This window comes from Cariama cristata, unplaced genomic scaffold, assembly GCF_000690535.1.
Source record: "Cariama cristata isolate BGI_N322 unplaced genomic scaffold, ASM69053v1 scaffold15602, whole genome shotgun sequence".
NCBI lineage: Eukaryota > Metazoa > Chordata > Aves > Cariamiformes > Cariamidae > Cariama > Cariama cristata.
The window spans coordinates 693-17,397 of record NW_009604534.1 but is presented as its reverse complement, the minus strand read 5'-3'; the positions used below and the strand labels follow the sequence as shown (position 1 = coordinate 17,397).

Genomic DNA, 16,705 nt, shown 5'->3' with positions numbered 1-16,705 from the left:
GTTAACAAGTATCAACGGGAAATAGTCATAGTTCAGTTGTTGAAAGATGTTTCAGGCTTCACTGGCAGTCAGGTCAAGTTGGAAGAAAGGATGAGTGGTGAAAAGGTACCTGGCAGACAGCAGTGGGGATTTCAGTCATGGAGAAAGCGAAGTCTCTTAGTAATAGTCAAAGGCTAATTCATGTGATAGGTGCTGGAAAATGAGAGTTCTTTGGGTTACTCCTCTGGAGGAGGAGGAGGGATAGAGAGCAGGGGAGTACTTGGGCCTGAGATGAGCGCCCAGGAGAGACAGTGGCTGGAAGGAATAAGCTGCGGGCGCCAAAGTTCACCTTCTTGGCAGGGAAGGTGTGAAGGAAGGAATGCTGAAGGCTCCAGACAACCACTGGCAGCAGATGCTCGAGGAAGAGGGAAGGAAATGCTAGAGGGCAAAGGTGTGGCTGTGGAAGCTAGGAACCCTTGGGAAGGTGGGAGTGAACAATGTGTCTGCAGGAACTCAGAGAGGAAAGGATGGGGTAGGATGGCCTAAAGAGTTTCCCTGCAGAAAGGAGATCTGGGAAGACAAAAATGTGAGGAAAATTGCTGGGAAAATATGAGAGTAAGGTCATCATGTTCCTTTGGTCAGCATTCAGCACAGTGCTAGGACAAGACTGTCATGGAGACAGGCTCTGGACTCAGCATCAGAGGCCAGATCTAGAACCAGGAGATGAGCCGTTTGTGGATTTCCCCATCTCCTGGCAGGAGCAACTGGAAGGTTGACTTGGGCAAGTGTCGTGGCCATCTCCAGCCAGCACCTGCTGGAACAGCAGTTCATAGAATCCTAGAATCATTTAGGTTGGAAAGGAACTTTCAGATCATCGAGTCCAATCGTAAACCTAGCAACGGCCAAGTCCACCACTAAACCATGTCCTTAAGCACCACGTCTAGACACTTTTAAAATGCTTCCAGGGATGGTGACTCCACTGCTTCCCTGGGCAGCCTGTTCCAGTGCTTGACAACCCTTTTGATGAAGAAATTTTTCCCAATATCCAATCTAAACCTCCCCTGGTGCAACTTGAGGCCATTTCTTCTTGTCCTATCACTTGTTACTTGGGAGAAGAGATCGATCCCCCACCTCACTACAACCTCCTTTCAGGGAGTTGTACAGAGCAATCAGGTCTCCCCTCAGCCTCCTCCAGACCAAACACCCCCAGCTCCCTCAGCCGTTCCCCATCAGACTTGTGCTCCAGACCCTTCACCAGCTTCGTTGCCCTTCTCTGGACATGCTTGTGTCCAAATGTTGTGCGCATTTGCTCTGTAAAAGGGGAAGCACATGTGTTAACTAGCCAGAAAGCAGTTTTGAAATAGGAAGTGTGCAGGATACACTAGTAGTTATTTCTGCTTTCCCAACAGTCTCTGAAATACGGAAATCCTAGGGATTGGGGTCAGGAGGGGTCCAAGCTGGACCCTGTCTAACTCTGGTGCCTGTTCGCTGGGTTCTACTGAAGGAGCCCTACTACAGCAAATGCAGTGCTATTCAACAAGGAGAGAGAACTGGGTGTCTTTGAAGGCATTTAGAGGGGAGCCTGGGGCAACCAGATCCTCGATGTTAAGCAGACTCTGAGAGGTAAGGTTGAGGAGTGGTGCTGTTATGAAGTTGACTAATAAATCAATGAAACATAAGAGAATCAAATTTTTCTTCACTATGGGGGACAGGGCCTCTTCACCCTTCTCTGTGCATTTCATCCTTCCTGAGAAAGTCTGTCTCCATCACTGTTGTGTCGCTCAAGCTTAGAGAAGAAAGATGCTCCTCTGCTCAGGATGCTGGTCTAGATCTGGGGTGTGCTTCCATCTGTACCATCAACTTCCTCAGGGCTGTTTCAGCCTCAGCTCAACTGCACTTTGCTATCCACAAAACAACGCAAACACGTTTCTCCAATTGCTCATTGTATCATCTCATCATATTTTTCTACTTCAGTGACTTCTCAATCTTTTGTTACACTTCTAAGTAACCCTGGGGCTCTGCTGCAGTCATAGACCCAGAAACTTTCTTCTAGCATGACACAGTACGACATGCTGGCCATGTTAGCACTGTGCTGGCATAGGAAAATGCTGTGCCAAGGCATTTTCCTGTGAGAGGAGCATTGCTATTGCAGCCAGATGTTCAGGGTCTGAATTAACTTAGGATTCAGCTAGAGTCTGAATTAATTTAGGAAATCCTCTGTTACAAGAGAAGCATGGATATATCCTCTGTGCTGCTGTGTTAGCATATAAACTACTACTCGCGTTCTTTTGTCTCATCCGTGAAATGTGTAGGAGGCCTGAAAACATACCCTATTCCAGTAAAACCATTCCCACTTTGATGTAGTTTCACCTTCTGAGAACCCAAGGAGGGGGAACTTGATTTACAGTAACTGTTGGACTGAGATGAGAGCACAGGAAAACGGCTCCCAGTTCCAGGTGAGGCAAATAAATTCTCCTTTCCCACACCACGCTCCTTGATGCACAATAGCAGCATTTCAGCCGAGTCACCAACTTGCTTTGAAGTGACCACAACACCACATTCCTTCTGCTTTATGCAAGGCGCTGTGATTTCTTCCAGGGAATGCTTCTTGGCTCTGTCTCCTAAGGCAGCAGGCAGGTCTTTCCAAGGATCTGGTCCTCCTACTCCACAGCAGTTTTTCTTTTCTTCAGGCTGACAATACCTCAGTGAATTTGCTTCCCTTTTTTTTTGCTAACATCTTCCTCAGTGTCATTCTTAGGTTATGGAATAGCTGAAGTATTTTATTATTTGTTTTATCATAAGGAGCCCACCTCATAAAGAAATTCATCTAGGCTGTAAAGAGGTAAAAGTGGTTAAGAAAGTGAATAAAACATGCCTAGGAGAAGAGGGACTGGTAACATTGGCAGTTTACCTCTCAGTTTCATTTTGCCTCTAAGGACAACTGGAAAGGACTTGACTAAAATAGCAGAGAAAGGAATTCAGGAGGAGCTGCTGCTGCTTGGGGAAGTAGGGCAACTGAGATCATTTCAGATAAATGACACAGGGACAGCGAGAGCAGCTGTCAAAAATCAGTCCAGCTCAGCTCCTACAAATATCCATTGTCCAAACAGCTCTGGGTGCATCCAGATCCTGCACCATTCGCATCACCAGCAACACAGTGCTGGGGCACAAGACAGGCACTTGAATAAAATTATGTTTCCAGCTAAGAGCTGACATTGAAAGATGCTCCACAAACATTTTGTCCTGTTCCCTGAGCTCTCTCTTATAGTGAGCATCTGTCCATCATTCAGGTAGAATTCCCCATTTCCAAATCCTAGGCAGGAGACTAGAATCAAACTGCTCAGACTAAGGCAATTCTGGGCCTGAGGAGGAGGAGACCTCCAGGCAATGGAAAAATTTTTACTGGAAAAGACCATCAAATTAAGGCCTCCATAAGACTGCAATTTTTTACTCAGTTCATCTTTAATCCCAATTTTGGCACTTTTTATGGGATCCAGGTCACTGGTTTTCTTTGCACTGCACCACGAGGCAGGTGCTCACCCCAGGTCTATAGAATGGGCACTGTCACCACAAAAATCCATGCCATGGTTATAGACCCTGTAGCTGGACACTCGGTTACTTTGGTGTCTAACTCTTGCTGCCTTCTTGTGTCAGATTTGCCTGTCTATGCGGTGATCCGCTCATACCATCTGTGCATGCACCTACATGGGTACTCCCATACTCCCAGGTATTTCCACCCTTAGGTCCATGAGGGTCATACAGAATCTGGCTCTTGCTCACCAGAACCAGTTGGGCAATTCCTCAACTGCTTATGATTCTTCTATATAAACCAGCTGTTTTTTCAGGCAGAAGGTGCTGTGTTACTCTTTCCGCTGTATATCCAGCACACTCTGGGAACTTATTTGGCCGTCAAATGCCCCTGCTGTCCACCCCCACCCTTGCAGCAGTTGTTATTAGGCTGGCACTGGGTTTGGTTCGGTTGCAAATAAATGAACCTTAAATGCTACACTGAGGGGAAATGTGCATAGTGGGGAAAAAGAAAAAACATTTTTTTCTTCTGCCTTAAGACATGCTCTGTCAGAAGCCTTGAAATAACAAACCTTCAGCAATTTGGTGGGGAAAAATAAATTTAGGGAGATGTCATCATTTTGTGGAAGGTGAGCAACTGGCAGCTACCCAGCTGTAATCTTTCCTGAGTATCTGAGTGGTTAAAACAACCAGTGACAGCCATAGAGGTTTTTTCTAATTAAACCATGGACATCTACACTGGCAAACTGTGAAGACTAAACATGGCACAATCCTGGCCCATAACAGCAAATACAGATCAAGAGTCAGCATGGACATGGGGCCATTCACAACAGGCACGTTAGATTTGGTGACTCCATGGTGAGCAAAACCATGGAGTAGTTGAACTTGGCCCATCTTGCACCATCTGCCCTCAATACCAGAGACCAGTCCTGGGCAAGTTTACTTTACTGATAACAGGCTGAACCTGCATTTTTATTTTTAATCTAGTCAATTGTACAGTATCTTCATCCTTTGTAGACAGGATGGACAATTCAGTCGGTGCAAAGCTTCCTTTACTGCTGCCAGTCTTGCTCAGCTCTCCACACTCCACTAAATTGTATGCTACCCAAGCCTTTCTTGTAAATCTATTCCCTACCTCTCCTTTCCCTCCTTTACTGATTAGATTTCCCTTAACAACCTCCTGATTTTGCAATCTTTGGAAGACTTTTCAGTCTATGGTCAGACAGATACGCAATGTGCCATCAAGCATGGCGCTTACACATACAAACTGAAAGGGTCGCGTAGCTTTGTTCAGAATCACAAAGGACGGCAAACACTCTAGGCCAAAGGATACCAATGATTAAGTCAATACTGAACCACGTAAGTACAATTGGTATCTTAGAGAGAAGACTTACTGTGTTTTCCAGAGTGTTCAGATTGCTGGCCTAAAAGAAAACTATCAAGGAGCAGTCACAGAGCAAGTGTGGGGAAATAGTGGGAAATTTCCTTTAAAATAACAAAAAACATGAAAATAGGCATATCAAGAGGTAAAAGATTTGTGTACTCTGTGTGCAAAACCAGACAAAGTATTTCTCATAAAACACGTAGATATTTTCTTCTCTTAAAGTGACTGGGTGTGACAGACATCCCTGGAATTATATGGGCCCATAAAACTATTTAATTACTTGACATACTTGCTTACAGTTGCAACAAGACCTGTATTTGTGAGTCCATCCTACGCCTGGCAATTAGTACTATTCTATTATTTACAGTAACAGCTGCATGATGTATCATGAAAGATCCTGGCTGCAACGCACTGTACAAAGTCTTAGCAAAGCACTTCCACCTCTAGACATCTCACAACTGAAACTAAGAGGAAAAATACAACAAATCAGTATAAAGAAATAACTAGTGGAAAAGCAGGCAAAATTGTTAGCAGCAAGAGTGAGATATTGGTATTGTGTTCCTTTGAAAACCTGCTCCTATGGAAATTACTAATAAAACTGTTTTGACCTGAATTCTGCCTGTGGAATGGGGCAGGCAGTTAACTAGGGAGAGGTTTCTCTGCCTTTTATGTCCCTGAGAGTGCTCCTCCAGTAAGGTCCTCAGAGTTGCTCCTGTTGCATCCACATGGCATCATGGAAACCCACCGTTAAGAATAAGCATTGGTCCTCATTGCTCAGGCAAACAGAAAGGTGCGACAATTCCCTTTCTTTCCTTAGCTGAAGAGTCACGTCTCATCACTGTGAAACATGTTCAGCTTTCTAGCTAGCAGGCAGCTTATTTTGAACTGGCCCAACTCCTTGGTAAGACAGCCTAACTCTTCTATGTCTTCTCCTCTCAAAAATTCAGAGCTTCCACATGTAGGATTTTACTTCCTTCAGAGAAGTGCACTGTAGCCATATAGCTTTTGTTTCTTAAAAAGTTCTTATCTTGGATCTGCCTTACCATCTGGTTTGACCTCAGAAATAATCAAACTCTGTACTTATCCATAGAGATATGCTCAGTAAGAGCACAGTATTGACCTAAGAAGCCTAATGAGCCTCAAAACTTGACTCAAAGAACATGGCTACACCCTAAAGTCACCTAGAGGGTTTGTAGCACGGAAGTCACCCCTTCCTGTCCAAGACACTTTATCACCAAATACAGAAAAATACAGTGCATGCTTTCAGTTTTATCGTGGTTGCTTTATGCCATTCCAGGATAGCACTGACAAGGAGAAACTCTCACCTCAGCAACATTGAGAACACCTTGTGGCTACAGGTCTAAGTCACCCATACCTTGCTTCTCACCAGAGAAGAGGTTCAGGGCGAACGGCTTCAGGCTGTTCCTGTGGTATCTTATGCTGACACCAGCACACAGAACGTAGTTTTGGTATGACGCTCCTCCAGACCTAACAGACAAGAGCACCATCCCCTCAAAAGCAGCAAATAGCAGCCTCTGTTATTCCTTCCAACTTGTGACCAACCTGGTGGCACCTCACAACTTGGTCCTTCTTACTTTAGCTTCAGCAGCAGAACATTTTAACTAGCTTTACTCGGATCATAGGCGTGCTGAGCCTCTTAGGTCTTCCGCTTTCTGCCAGCTACTCAAACTCAGCAAGGATCTTCTCTTGCTGCGACGTATGTTGTGTTACGTAGCAATAATTAGTCAGAATAGGATGTATACACTCCATGGAGACCTGGACTGAACTGAGAGGATGTAAAGTATCAACACTTGATGCATGAAACTCACTCTCTGATGCTCCCCCTCCTGCATACCACTACTGTTTAGTGAGACTTGAACATTTGTGAAAACCACAGCCAAAAACTAGATCAGCTCTTCTAAATTCATCAATAATGAAAAAGACGTATTCAGTTGCCCTGCAGGTTATCCCACAGAAGGATTATTCAAGTGAGCTCCTTCGTAAGCAGAAAATCCCTACAGCAAGGCCTTTCATGTGATTCAGTTGTGCACCCAACTTAAATGAGAATTTACTCTTGCATAACATTAAATACAGTCAGCTGCATAAGCAGGCTCTTTCTCACCACGTCTTACCCTACGTCAGTATCCATTTGGTGATCTTGAGTAAGCGATGATAAATCTTGCTTCTGAGCAGTAAGTAGGTAAGCCGGTTTTGGTCACAGAAAAAATAGCTAGGTGGAAGAGTTAGTGAGCTTACTAGTACTGTGAGCATTAGCGTGGAGGTGAACTTACACAGACTCTGGTAACAGACAGCTGATCTTTTCCTTGCTAAAAGCTGGAGCTAGCAGCTAAGGAAAGGAAGAACAAAGCACAAAATGAGAACAACAAATTCAAAATATTAAGAGCACCCTATTGGAGAGATCAGAACTTTGGTATGTGCTTTCAAGTTCTGGCGTTTCTCTGTTCATTGGTATTTCATATGCAGCACAAACAGAAAAACGGTTTTACAAGTTCAAGTAGCTGCTCTGGCGTTCTGAAGGCAGGGGCTGCTTCCTCAGCCAGTTTCATCAGAAGTAATCAACCAGGCAGGGAAAGCAAGCTTTCAACTTCCAACACTTCACCTTTAGGCAAGGACTCAGTCTGCAAGCATGAGGGTGGATTTAAAGAGAAGCATCTCTCCTGGTCACTAACTGCCTCTCCTCACGTTTCTAAGTGCTCTGGAAAGAAACTTCTGGACCAGTGTACTGGGTGAAGGTGGCAAGGTGTTGGCAGTGGGGTGCTGCAGGGTGGTCTCTGTGTGAAGAGGTCACGACTGCTCCACGCCAGACACAACTGCTTCCAGCCAGCTCCAATGGACCCACCACAGGGCACTGCTGAACACCTCAGCCAAGACGGTGGGACCTCTGAGAAAGCGTATTTAAGAAAGGGCAAAACACCACATAGGTGTAGGGGGGGAAGGGGGCACTGAGAGACAGCAGTACAAACACCAAGGTCAGTGAAGAAGGAGAGGGAAGAGGTGCTCTCTGGCGTTCTGAAGGCAGGGGCTGCTTCCTCAGCCAGTTTCATCAGAAGTAATCAACCAGGCAGGGAAAGCAAGCTTTCAACTTCCAACACTTCACCTTTAGGCAAGGACTCAGTCTGCAAGCATGAGGGTGGATTTAAAGAGAAGCATCTCTCCTGGTCACTAACTGCCTCTCCTCACGTTTCTAAGTGCTCTGGAAAGAAACTTCTGGACCAGTGTACTGGGTGAAGGTGGCAAGGTGTTGGCAGTGGGGTGCTGCAGGGTGGTCTCTGTGTGAAGAGGTCACGACTGCTCCACGCCAGACACAACTGCTTCCAGCCAGCTCCAATGGACCCACCACAGGGCACTGCTGAACACCTCAGCCAAGACGGTGGGACCTCTGAGAAAGCGTATTTAAGAAAGGGCAAAACACCACATAGGTGTAGGGGGGGAAGGGGGCACTGAGAGACAGCAGTACAAACACCAAGGTCAGTGAAGAAGGAGAGGGAAGAGGTGCTCCAGGCACCAGAGCAGAGATTCCCCTGCACAGCCCTTGGAAAGGGCCCCACTAGAGCACGTGGATATTTCCTGAAGGCACTATCCCATGCAGAAGCAGGTTTATCCTGAAGGACTGCATCCCATAGGAAGGGCCCACACTGGAGCAGGGGAACAGCGTGAGGAGGAAGGAGCAGCAGAGAGGAGCAGTTATGGACTGCCGCAACACCCATTCCCCATTCCCCCTGCACCACTTCGGGCAGGGCAGAAGAGTTTGGAATGAAGAAGTGAAGTTGAACCTGGGAGAAAGGGTGAGTGAGGTAGGGGGAAGTTGTTGTTTTAGTCTTTGTTTCTCACCACCCTACTCAATTTCTAATTGGCAATAAATTTAATTTTCCCCAATTCGAGTCTGTTTTGCCCATGACAGTAATTGGTAAGTGATCTCCCTGTCTTTATCTTGACCTACGAGTTCTTCCATCTTATTTTCTCCCCCTGTCCTGTTGAGAAGGGGGAGTAAGAGAGCAGCTGGGTGGGCATCTAGCAGCAGGCCAAGATCAACCCACCACAACTTGTTGCATACATCTGTTTAAAAGAAACTTAAAATCCACTGGTTCACATTAAACATTTGCCAGAACAGAATTTCAGATGAGCATCTGTCTAAAGCTTGCAGATAAGCTTTTGCTATTGTAGAGTTTTCAAAAGAATGATTTCATACTTCACCACTTTTTGCTATTTCCAAAATCTGACACAGGTAATCATTTCCAACATTCCTTTACTACTTATACATCATTTGCAGAATTACAGAGAAGAATAAATTCTTATATGGAAAAATATAATATTAAAAATCTTACATACAAGGACGAAACATAGCAACAAAAGGCTGCTCACAGAATTAACATTCAGTCTTTCTGTCACCAGTGAAGATGAAACTCCTTTAGGGTGATGATTTTCAATGATGATATTAAAGTTTTTTTCTCTTTTTTTTTTTTTAAACCCCCCATAAAGGAGACACACATTAAAAATAGTAATGTCTAAAACAACATTATTTAATTCTTAGTCAGGCACCTGAAGATGTGGCTTTGAGGAACTTCTGAAATCAGCAGCCATCAGAGGAATCCAGTTTCATGGACGCCCCAGTGATTTCTGAAAACGTCCTCCGAGCTGCAATCCGCAAACATTTGGGGCAGTCTCCAGACTTGAAGCATGCTTTGTGAAAGCATGTTTTGCACTCTGTTTATACATTCAAGCAGTTTAACATTCAGGAAAAAAAAAAAAAAAAAAAAACACACACACAACACACACACACAAATTAAAAGATTAATCAATAGCTGTGTTCCTTGAAGGATGTTCTATCTAGTTCACCCAAGTATAAAAGTAAACAGAAGCAGTGCAAGGCCATGACAACCACCGCCATTGCAATAGCTATGACTAAACATTTTGGCAAGATTCACAGGATTTACAATGAATGCTGGCAAGATCTGATAGAGCAGCAGTACAGCACTGTCTCAGGCTCTCTCTCATGCATAGACCCAAAAAATAGCCTCCCCCTGCAGCCATAATTATGTTCAGGCATAATTCCTGGTTTTGATCTCCGAATTCACTGAGGCAAGACAGCTGCCACAGGTTGGTTTTCAAAGATACATGCTATCCATGGTTTTCAAATACACATGCAGGTTTTCAAAGACAGATGCTTTCAGTGAACCAAGTTGTCAATGCTCTCCTAAAATAAGTCTGAACAGTTTTACACACCAACATCCCCCCAAGGAAGAAAGAAAAAAATGTTTGGTCTGGAACATACCTGTGCACCTTTTGCATTTGGCAATCTGATATGGAAAGAGCAGATCTGCACTGTGACAGAATTCACAGATAAACCCCTTCGCTTGACACAGCTACAAGGACAGCAAAAGAGTTGATTTAGTTTTAATCTAAGAAAAAAATTATTTTGGAACGTAAGCAGGGATATTCCTCACACTAGGAGCTGCAGGGACACTAACAGCCCTGGTTTTTCCTTACCTCACAACCATCCACATGGGAGGTAGAGCTCTTCAGAATATCTTTAAGAAGGGGCAATAACTGCCCTCGTTTGATCTTCACCAGATCATCCAGTGAGAAGAGATGCAGCTCCTCTGTCAGATGGCTGGGGACCTGTTCGAATTCTTTCAATACACTGCAAAGAGAAAGAGAAACCAAATCAAGTTACAAAAAGCTGTTTTTCAAGCATATTTGAAGAATAAGCCCCTCTCACTTCTCTAGTCACCCAGGGATCATACAAGGCAAGTTCATGCTAAATCCTACCTCCCCTCCCACTTTGAGATCATGCTAACAAAGACTAGAGGCTTTGGGATTTAGAATAAAATGTGTGCTTTGAATGTGCATTCCTCAGGCATTGGAGTTGCCATGCGTAGTTATCCCAGCAATTCTTAAATAATGTGTAAAGGGCTCTCTCCTACCTCAGAAACAGTAGATAAAATCCCAGATAGTACCTAAAGCAATAAGCTAGGGTTATTTGCTTTTGGGTTTTTTTTGCCTTTTTTTTTTGCTTTGTTGGCATGTTGGGTTTTTTTGTGTGTGTGTTTTGGTGTTGTAGGTTTGTTGCCCCCACCCCCCACCCCGAGAACTTTGAGGGTTTTTATCCTGCACAGGTTACTATTGGGTGAAACTATGCTTGTACTGAGCAGGTGAACACTGAAAACATAGCTATTACTTTTAAAATATCACTGATGTAGAAGGTATAGTTAGGATCCTAATCATGCTTATTTCTATAACGGAATCACAAGTTGCTGTCCAGAAGAGATATATTAAAATAAGCTTCTATTTATTTTTGGTGAACAATACATAACTGATACATAGAAAAGGTCCATGTCAAAGAGAGAACAGAACCTACTTTTAAAGCTTATTTTGCTTATCTCCATTTTTAAACATGTCAGCAATTCTGCAGTAAAGGTTTTATCATTCACATGTCAACCTATTAGTTAAGTCTATAGTTTGGGAAGGTGGATACCAAAAAATCTTTAATTTGCAGCAACAAGCAAGGTCATGTTTTGGTATTTACCACTTTTGGTTACTATTTTCATCTGAATATGTTTATAAAATAAACCAAATTGAACATTGTAACGGATTTCTGGAAGAAATCTTTAAACCTTCAAGGAACATATTGTTAATTTAAAAAAAAGAAATTTAAGGACAAATCATCTCAGAGATATACGTAAGTATCTTTGACCTTTTAAGAACGAGTGAGAACTTAAGAGAGACAGAGTAGGAAAAGATATATACCTAACAAAAGTCATTCAACATTTAAAACCAAATGTCTAAGTATGTTACAAGAAACGGAAAGCTACCACATAAAACCCGTTCTTCATTCAACATTTGCAGAGCAATAGAAGGAAGCTTTGTTATCAGAATTTTCTCTAATGATCATATTAACTCATTTAAAACTGCACTCAAATGTCTCTACAGAAGAAGGCTCTATAAGCACCTTAGGTACATTTTAATAAGCTATTTTTCATGCACAACCATGGCCCATACCTTTCACCAAACCTGCAGGTTTTCAAAAGTTTTTTTAAATGAAAAAGCTGTTCTTGTATCTCCTAAAAGATAAAGGGGAAAAACAATTTTTAAATGAAAAGCAATTGTGTTTATACATTCATAAGTGAGGAACACCACTATTTGAGTCAGCAACCCTTGTCAGTACATCAAGCCACACCTAAAAATAGGAACTTCCCACTCAGCAGAGAATTAAACAAATGGATCTGCAAATGCACGGAAGGCCAAGGAAGGCAAAGGCTACTTTTATTCAACTGACAAGGGAAGCAATTTCTAATGCTACAAATAGCTTCATGTCAGCAAACCAAGATGCTAGACCCAGACCTGTGTAAGAACAAGTGTCTCCTGAGCCACAAAGGGAGCACATGGCAACTTGTAATCTTCAGCAGAGCAGCCTTCCTTAAGCTGTAGGAGGTACAGCCCTTAGATGAGCCAAGGGTGCTCTCCCCCTAATGGCCCACAAAATTAAGGAGTCCTTCAAAACCTCCAGACCTTTCCAACAGCCAGTTGCCAAGCAAAGGTAAATATTTCCTGCAGGAGCCCAGCTCCCCTCCGTGAACTAAAACTGGAAACCAATAAGGAAACGCCTCCCAAAGACAAGGGGGGAAATGATACCTCTGGCATATGTTGGAAACTTCTCCCTCCTCTCCCTTCATCTGAGGAGAGAGAGTGCAAGTCCCAGAAACAGTGATGGAACAAGTCTAAGTGCAGAGAAACCAACTCTGCCTCCTTCTCACATACACACACAGCAAAGGACAACCTGCCCTAAGAACTTCTTCACAAAAGTCTCAGACCCACAAATATCCAATTAAAAAAGGCCACACTTACCCTCACCCTGTCCATTTCTTTACTTTTTGTGTAGAGGGCTTTGTTAATACACGACACATTGAAAATTGGGTTCTGCCATATGCTATCCAGTAGGCGTTTGGAGAAGTTGCATACGTAATATTTTTTGAAGTCCCACTTCAAAAGTATTCGGGCAGGAATGGAAGACTGGGCATAGTTGTGGCAGCAGTCGCAAAAGTATTTCCCCAGGTAGTCACAATAGCGGAGTCTCCTGATATATTCTGCAGGTAGATAGCAATGAAATTGTGAATATTTCCAATACTTATGGGACATATCTCTTGTCTCTATGCCTATTCTGTCTAAGTATCTCAGACGAACTGGAGTGAGGGGCAATGGATTTTTTTTTTTAAGCAGGAAATTTTATTATTGTGGTAACACATGCACAAGGTCTGTACTTTGCATTAGATGAGAAAGTTTTCCTCATTTCCACATTTCTCAAACTGAACTGATTACATTTATCACCATGAGCTCTTGGAGAAACCATTGTTGCTTTACCCACAAAACACTAGACACAAGGTAAAACATATAAAGTATTTCCACCAAATGGAAAGATAAGCTGATCTTGGAGTCACATTTGTAGAACACTTTTTCATATATATAAAGAAGTTTGTGGGTTTTTCTCAGCTATCTCAGCATCTCAGGTTTGCTCAAGCTAAAGTGCCATCACAGATTGTTGATACTTTACAGGCCATCCCAAATGATGATCTTTTGTGAGTAGATTCAGAATAAGTCTTGAGAGTCACTTCAAAGACTCCTTTGGTAAGGTCAGGTTGTTAGACCTGTAAATCATCATGCTTTCAAGAAGTTCTCAAAACATCACAAATAAAAAACAAGCAGGATTTTGTGATCAAGATCTAAAGAAAAAAAGTTTTAAAAAAGACACCCCAAAAGAGGAAAACCACACATTCCATAAGCTTCCGCAAAGCTTCCATAATGTCTCTAAAAAGAGACTTTTGGAAACGTGTAAATTGGCACAGAGAAAGAATTATTGAAAGAAACCATTGGAAGATGTAAAACCAGTACATTCCAGCCTGGAAGCTTGATTTTTTTAATAGCTTTTCCTGTTGTTGACTGTCATCAATTTTTACTGTGTATCTATCAAGTATTGTATTCTGTCCGCAATGAGAAATTCCAGGCAGTGGTAAGATCCCACTGCCTGTTCTATTATTGCAGGCACATCCAACAATGAGATTTTCCTTCTAGCTCAGGTAATCTTACAATTGTGGTACATCTGTGTTGGTGAAGATTATGGTCTGATTGCTAGTAATGGATTTACTAGGTTTTTTCCCCTTTTGGTAATACTTACTGCTTTCTATTGGGGTTCCACATCCAACACACGTGAAGTTTTGGGCAGCCACCACTGCATCTCTCCTGCATACAGAGGCAAATAGTTATACCTTTCAGCATCCAAAACACAGTTTAGCTAACATTCTCCCGAAGTGCAAGAGAGCTACATTGGCACCAGTGAAAGTGTCCAAATTAGGAGCTGACTCCTACTCCCCCACATGAAGGTAGTTCTGGAAGGAGATGCAGATTATTATTTTAGTGGGACTCTCTAGGCTATTCTGTGGAGATTATATCATCAATTACATCTTCTAAATATGGCTTGTTGCAAGAATTAAAATTCTTTTCCATTTCTTAAGGTGACATCAATATCAAGGGGGAGGAGAGAGGAGGAAATCCACATCTGCAACTGAAAAAGCAGCTGGACCTGCAGCACAGAGAATTAGCCAGTTTGCCTACTATGTGCATTTAACAACACTTTAGGCGCAGAGTGAGACAGTAGTTTCCCCAAACACAACCTGCTTTTTCCCCCCTTTCTGAAAACCTATGACCCATAAAATATCAGCAGAGAAGTGGGGAAACTCTTAAGAATATTCTCCAGGTAGTCTCAAAAAAATGATGATTTTTTTTTTTTAGCAGTCCAGCCAAGCACGCTGCTACCATAACACCAAACAGTACATGTATTATCACATGTGAAAGTGCACATGCCACGTTAATCAGGATGTGCCAAGAGAGGGGAAAAAGATGCCACCTGCTTTATAGGGAAGCTGGTGACAGACACTGGAGAAGGCTGTGCCATGCACCAGCTCTAACCTTAAGTTCTGTTAAATCACCCAGGCTCCTCCCATCAACTTCAGCAGCTTTTAGACAAATTCCCATACTGTACAAAATGACAATGCTCAGACCCCTTATACTTACTTGACTGAAGGGTGAATATTAAATATAATCTGTGATCTTGGTGGGGTCCAGCCAGAAGATCCTCTCAATTTGGATATGATCTTTATTTCTTCAGCCAGATTCAAACTGGACTCAAGCTCTCTTGGAATCTCTTCTTTCAGCACATACTATTGGGGAAAGACAAACTCGTGAAGATAAACAGCCCATCATCTGGACATATGTTAAATGCTACAAAAGATCTTCCTTTATACTCCAGCATTTTAAAGTTCAGTTTTCACCTGCATGTAGTCCCCCCTCAATTAAACTCCTTCGTATCAGTCCCAGAACAAAGTACATCCTGATTGTTCACAAGTGCACATCTTAAATACGCTGAAAATTGCTAGAGAGAATAAATGTTCTAAAAATTTATCTAAAGTGAATTAATAAACTGTAAGTACTCATTTTTTTATTTTTTTTTTTAAAATGCAGCTTCCCCCTTTCCCTAACAGGGAAGCAGCTGCAGTTAGACAATGATTATTTGGGGAACCGAATAAAGAGCCCGCTGTTTTCGGCTCAGACTCACTCTCTGCTTAGATGAGCTCAGGGAACCAGACAGTTGAACTGCAGAGTCTGTCTGCAACCAGTGTTTTCTGAAAGCTCTGCACAACTCCTGGGCTGTTGCTTCAGCAGAATTGTTGCCCAGTTCAAAAGATGATCTGGAAGTTAAGCAATATAGACAGTGAAAAATAGCAGCGTGTCATCAGCAGCTCTGCTGCCTCTTCTGCATCCCTGAAAAGTTTTCTCCCATCCCTTCATTCCTGTCCCCTTGCTTTGATACACCCAGGCCCTCACAGAGCCACAGGCATCACCCTCCAGCAAGACTCCGGGACCAGAGAAACACTCTGCTAAGCCAAGCGCCACAGACATTTGCTGTCAAGCAGCATTCCTTCCCCTTCCTTGGGAAGACCTTACCACTCCCACACCTTTCCCCACCCTGGCTAGAAGAGTCACCAGAAAGCTGGTTCGGTAGTGCCACCAGGCTATTACAGTAAAGATACACAGCAATACCTTTCATCTGGGGTGACAGACAGATTTTCAAGGTCTTCAAGTTCTGCAGTAAAGGAGAAAATTTTATGAAGCCATCTAAGAAACAAAGCTTCTGTTACTCTGCACTGTTTTAAATCTAATTTCTCTGCTACCACAGTGTCAGTTTCAAATATATTCATCTTTATAACACCCTTGCTGGATGCGGGAAATAACCTCAGCCCTGGTTGTAAAAAAGGGCATAAGGAGTCTTATCTCCTCTGCAGATCTGACATCTGCTGATGAAGAGTACTCCCCAACAGCCATGCATGTCAACACCATCAGCCTCCCTTCAAGAGCAGGAGAATCAGTAAGGAGAGATTAAGTGCCTGCTAGTCCAGGTCCAGCCAAAAGGCACTAGACATAAATAATAATATACAGAACCAAAGGAGTGCACATTAATTTTTTTGGACACTGACAGATATTTGGAGACATCGATCACAACTGTGCCAGCTAATGCTATAAACCAGTCAGCAACAGGTCAAACGAACAGAACTAAAGCACCCACTTCTTCATTATGTTTATGTAGACAAAATATGCTTACGCAGACAAGGTGTTCTCATTGGTAGCATATAGTTTTGCCCATGCATATTGTACTCAAGACAAATGCTTCCCCTTTCATACATGTCAAAATAACTCTTGCTACTAGAAATGTAGTTTTGGGAGCTAGTCCTTCATTCTTAGGTT

The 16,705-nt window shown here is 42.9% G+C and overlaps 1 protein-coding gene across 1 annotated transcript; it reads right to left on the bottom strand.

Moving 5' to 3' along the window:
• Positions 1 to 9,220: 9,220 nt before the first annotated feature.
• On the bottom strand, positions 9,221 to 16,046 carry KIAA0226L (KIAA0226-like ortholog; the record flags this gene model as incomplete). The annotated part of the gene is made up of 9 exons (XM_009695667.1): positions 9,221 to 9,616; positions 10,185 to 10,275; positions 10,400 to 10,553; positions 11,912 to 11,973; positions 12,758 to 12,996; positions 14,082 to 14,146; positions 14,978 to 15,123; positions 15,519 to 15,651; positions 16,004 to 16,046. Coding segments are annotated over 9 exons (1,067 nt in total), but the record flags the coding sequence as incomplete, so codon positions are not given.
• Positions 16,047 to 16,705: the final 659 nt, after the last annotated feature.